Genomic DNA, 4,902 nt, shown 5'->3' on the forward strand with positions numbered 1-4,902 from the left:
GCCAGACCGCAGACACAGGGGTGGCATGGCCATGGACCGTGCGGCATGCCAGACCGCAGACACAGGGGTGGCATGCTATGGACCGTGCGGCGCACCAGACTGCAGACACAGGGGTGGCATGGCCATGGACCGTGCAGCGTGCCAGACCGCAGACACAGGGGTGGCATGGCCATGGACCGTGCGGCGTGCCAGACCGCAGACACAGGGGTGGCATGGCCATGGACCGTGCGGCGTGCCAGACCGCAGACACAGGGGTGGCATGGCCATGGACTGTGCGGCACGCCAGACCGCAGACACAGGGGTGGCATGGCCATGGATCGTGCGGCGTGCCAGACCGCAGACACAGGAGTGGCATGCTATGGACCGTGCGGCATGCCAGACCGCAGACACAGGGGTGGCATGGCCATGGACCGTGCGGCACACCAGACTGCAGACACAGGGGTGACATGCTATGGACCATGTGGCACGCCAGACCGCAGACACAGGAGTGGCATGCTATGGACCGTGCGGCACACCAGACCGCAGACACAGGGGTGGCATGGCCATGGTCCGTGCAGCGTGCCAGACCGCAGACACAGGGGTGGCATGCTATGGACCGTGCGGCATGCCAGACCGCAGACACAGGGGTGGCATGCTATGGACCATGCGGCACACCAGACTGCAGACACAGGGGTGGCATGGCCATGGACCGTGCAGGGTGCCAGACCGCAGACACAGGGGTGGCATGCTATGGATGAATTACACCGGCTGGAAGAAGGATCTTGGCAACTTCCCTGCTGCTGGGCTTCCTCAATCCCTTGACTGGCACATCTCCCTATCCGGTGTTTCCAGGGCTGCAAGCACAAGGCTCAGCTTAAAGTACCCTCTGGGAGGGATAGAGCCCCCAAGCACACAGCTGGAGCAGAAGTCCCCTTTGGAGGAGAAATAAACCCAGGATGCCAAGAACTGCTACAGACACAATTCTAAAGAGCATGTGCTCAGAAATTGTGAAGCCAGGATTCAGAGTCCCAAGTGAAAGGGTGCCAGCTGTGAGCAAAAGAAGCTGTGTTCACGCCCTGTACCAGCACATGTACACACACACTTGTGTACACATAGACACACACACACACACACACAAAGAGGACATTCTTGGAACTAAGGAAGGATAGTATCTACAAATCTACTAATCTAGAAAACACTTCGCTTAGTCAAAACCAAGACACACCTAGCAGGGATAAGAAGGCAGGCCCTGAAGTGGAAATGTGTCTGGGCTGAGCTGGCTGCGCTGCCCTCTCACCTCCCCAAGTGACCTTTGCTTCTTTTTTGTTCTTTCTTTTTTTGCCAGTCCTGGAGCTGGGCACTGATTTCAGGGCCTGGGCGCTCTCCCTGAGCTTCTTTTGTTCAAGGCTAGCACTCTACCACTGGAGCCACAGCACCACTGCTAGGTTTTTCTGTCTATGTGGTACTGAGGAATTAAACCCAGGGCTTCATGCATGCTAGGTAAGCACTCTACCACTGAGCCACCTTCCCAGCCCAGACCTTTGCTTCTGGAAGATGGAGAAGATCTGTCTGCATGCTCCCAGAGGAAAACAGGAGATTTGGAATCCAGTGATGCAGCCATTGTACCAGAAGGTATAGGAAGACATCCCCAAACGTCCGAGCTACAGAGCAAAGCCCTGGGACCCTCCACAGAGGCTGTGGGCACAAGACACGCTTGGGGCAGACTCAACAGGAAGGCTGTGGGATCACACACAGGCCTGCACAGTGTGACTCTGTTTAGGGATGTGATTAGACGAAGGAAAGGTCGCATGTTCAAAGAGAGTAGGAAGGTGAGAGTAACAACACAGCTCAACTCTGGAGCAGACTTCTGCTCACGCCAAGGTGTCGAATTCTTCCCAAAAGTCAATGACATTGTCTAGCGTTGACAGCAGGTGCTGAAGGTTTTTGTTGTTGTTTTGTCCGGTCATGGGCCTGAACTCTGGGCCTGGGCACTGTCCCTCAGCTCTTCAGCTCAAGGCTAGCGCTCTACCACTTGAGCCACAGCGCCACTTCTGGTTTTTTTCTTTTTGCTTATGTGGTGCTGAGGAATCGAACCCAGGGCCTCATGAGTGCAAAGCAAGCGCTTTACCACTGAGCCACCTTCCCAGCCCAGAAGGCTTAAGTGTACTATTTAGACTTAAAAGTTTAATCACAAACATACACTTTCAAAAATATTTTTTAAAATCAGGAGACAAAGGAAAAAAGAGAAGAGTAAAATCTCATTTTCAAGCCAGAGAAGCAGGAGCCGGAGCGGGTTAGGGGAAGCTCTGCCCCCTGAGAGGGCCTCGGAGGCCTGCTCCCAGAGCCCACAGCCCCGGAGCCTTCCGGAGCCTGCCCCACCCCCTGGGCCAGACTCACCAGCCTGATGCGCTGCTCCTCCTCCAGCACGAACAGGTTCTCCTTGTGACAGTAGAAGGCTGCAGTGTCCAGCAAGGCCTTCAGGGGCACCAGGCCCACTAGCTGTGAGCCCACCACCGGCAGGCTCAGCTCCTGCCAAGGCAGGTGTGGTGTCAGCCCGGGGGTGGGGGCGCAGGCTGGGTGTGGGCACCCACTCTGCCCACCTGAGCCTCTCTGCAGGTCTCCTCATAGACTGTGTGCAGGCCGGTGACCTCGAAGTCCAGGAGGTTTGTGGACACCTGAGCCAAGTTCTTCTCATCCAGGTACCAGCCGATGCCCTGGACCTTTTTCAAGCGTCCTGGCTGCAAAGGGATCAGGTTTCCCAGGTTGGAGAGGGAGGCCCGCCCCCGGGCCCTTCCCAAGCCTTCCAGGCGCTCAGTATCAAGTGTCCCTCACCATGCCTGGGCTCCCCAGTGCAGGGCAAGGGGGGGCAGCCTGACAGCGAGGCCCTTCTCTGGCTGGGGGCCGCTAGGGGAAGGCACCGTGAGTGCCCTCCCACCTGTGCCCTGGAGGTGCTGCTGGGCCAGCAGGGTGCCAGTTCCCCTTCACCCAAGCCCCTTTCTCTCTGGCCCTTGCTTCTTGGTGCTAAGCCATGTGAGGGGCCCTGCACAGAGCCCCTGAGTGGGGAAGGACAAAGACTTGAGGGTCCCCTGCTCTGAGTGGCACAGGTGCAGCGTGTGTATCGCCGGGAAGCGGGGCTCCCGGGCTCCAAGGGTAGGGACCAGAACCTGGGCCCCCGCCAGTTGGGGCTGGAGACAGCTGCTCTGTCCTCAGGGTGAATGCTGCTTTGAGCTGTTTTTGGTTTTGCTGGTACTCGGGCTCGAACCCTGGGCCTCTCATTCTCACTCTGCTTTTCCCTCACGTCTAGCATGCTACTACTTGGGCCACACCCCCGGTTCTAGCTCTGGTTCTTTGGGGACAGGAGTCTCCAAGATTTGTCTGCCCAGGCCGGCTTCAGACCTCAGCCTCCGGAGTGGCTTGGATTATAGGCATGAACCACTGACCTAGCAGTGCTGCACATGTTTAGTAGCAGGCTCTGGGCCGGCCTCTGTGGAAATGTCAGCCACAGCAAGTGCTCCTCACACCCTGACCCTGCTGGTGGGGGCCGGTCCTTAGTCAGAGGCCAAGCCGCCTGATGGCCAGGCTATGGAGACAGCTGACCCCTCCATACTGACTCCTCTGCGGTCTCAGCCCTACCCCCCGCTCCACGAGCTGCTGTGGCTCCCAGAATAGGGGGCGGGGGGGATGAGAAAAAAGAAGCCCACGGCCACTTGCCTGGTCCTTCCCTCGGCCCTGCTCCCTCAGGTTGAGGGCGATGCGGTGGGCCTGCTCCTTGGTACTGAGCAGGTTGATGTTGAAGGCAATGAGGAATTTCCGAGCACCCGTGACCGTGGCTCCCCAGCTGGGGACGAAGGAGCTGGGGCCGAAGTCAGGGGCCCATTCTGCCTGCTTGAGCTGTGGGGCATTCCACAGGGTAAGGAGGGCCTGGGCACCAGGGCTGGGGGGAGGGCAGCCACCCACCCAGGCCCGGCCTTCTGAGCACAGCACCTTCTCAGGCAGACCCTCGTACTCCCCCGCCCGGATGGCTGGCAGGGTTCGACGACCAGCTGTCCGCGCTGCCTGGCCGTACAGGTACACTGCAAGGGAGCCAGCTGGTCAGGTCCCCGGGGAGGGAGAGCTGGTGTCCAGGGCCCCGGGCAGGCAGCTCCTCCAGCCTCAGCCAGGGCAGACCACCCACCCTGCCCTCAGGAAGACGTCAAGATTGCCATGGGCACGGCATGCGGCTCACACCCGGAGAACCGAGGCGTGGATGACCCTAACCGCAGCAGCCAGAACAAGACAAATACAGAGAAAACCCCTACGAGCCCCGCTGCCTGCAGCAGCAGAGGTCACCTTTGCGACAGAAGCATCCAGGCCTGGCTGGACGCTGCCTGTGCCGCCTGCCCGCCACCCTTGCTGTCCATACCTGCTTGACTAAGTTTATCTTCCAGAGTGCAACTGACCAATCTCACTGGACAGCTCAGTGTACAGCTAACTGCCCTGCCCAGAAGCAGAGCCTGGAGTGGGCATGGCTGTGTCCTGTGGTCAGTGGGCGTGGCTGTGTCTGAGAGATGGGATTACAGGCACGTCCACCTCACATGCCAGACCTGGGCTTCTGAGAGAAGTCAAGGGCAGAGAACAGGAAGGTGCTTCATGTCCCTGGAACCCCAGGGCCTCTCAGGGCACTCACCGGGCACATGCAGCTCTTCCGCCAGCCTCCGGCCAAAGGCCTGGGCACAGAGCACACACTCGTCCATGCTGACACCCCTCACTGGGATGAAGGGGCAGACATCCAGAGCCCCCATGCGAGGGTGCTCCCCTGTGGGCACAGAGGAGGGACATGGAGGGTGCTCCCCGTGGGCACAGGGGAGGGACATGGAGGGTGCTCCCCTGCGGGCACAGGGGAGGGACATGGAGGGTGCTCCCCCGTGGGCACAGGGGAGGGAC

At 59.6% G+C, this 4,902-nt stretch overlaps 1 protein-coding gene across 1 annotated transcript in view; it reads right to left on the reverse strand.

Moving 5' to 3' along the window:
• The window catches only part of Ftcd (formimidoyltransferase cyclodeaminase), an 18,761-nt gene that overhangs the window by 9,811 nt on the left and 4,048 nt on the right, over window positions 1–4,902 (reverse strand). Inside the window, exons 2-6 of the mRNA XM_013032903.1 lie at window positions 4,646–4,845; window positions 3,964–4,052; window positions 3,691–3,870; window positions 2,580–2,717; window positions 2,377–2,508 (exon numbers count right to left, since the gene is read on the reverse strand). Coding sequence (XP_012888357.1) covers window positions 2,377–2,508; window positions 2,580–2,717; window positions 3,691–3,870; window positions 3,964–4,052; window positions 4,646–4,845 — 739 coding nt within the window. The remainder of the gene's footprint in view (window positions 1–2,376; window positions 2,509–2,579; window positions 2,718–3,690; window positions 3,871–3,963; window positions 4,053–4,645; window positions 4,846–4,902) is intronic.

This window comes from Dipodomys ordii, unplaced genomic scaffold (assembly GCF_000151885.1).
Source record: "Dipodomys ordii isolate 6190 unplaced genomic scaffold, Dord_2.0 Scaffold159, whole genome shotgun sequence".
Taxonomy (NCBI): Eukaryota; Metazoa; Chordata; class Mammalia; order Rodentia; family Heteromyidae; genus Dipodomys; species Dipodomys ordii.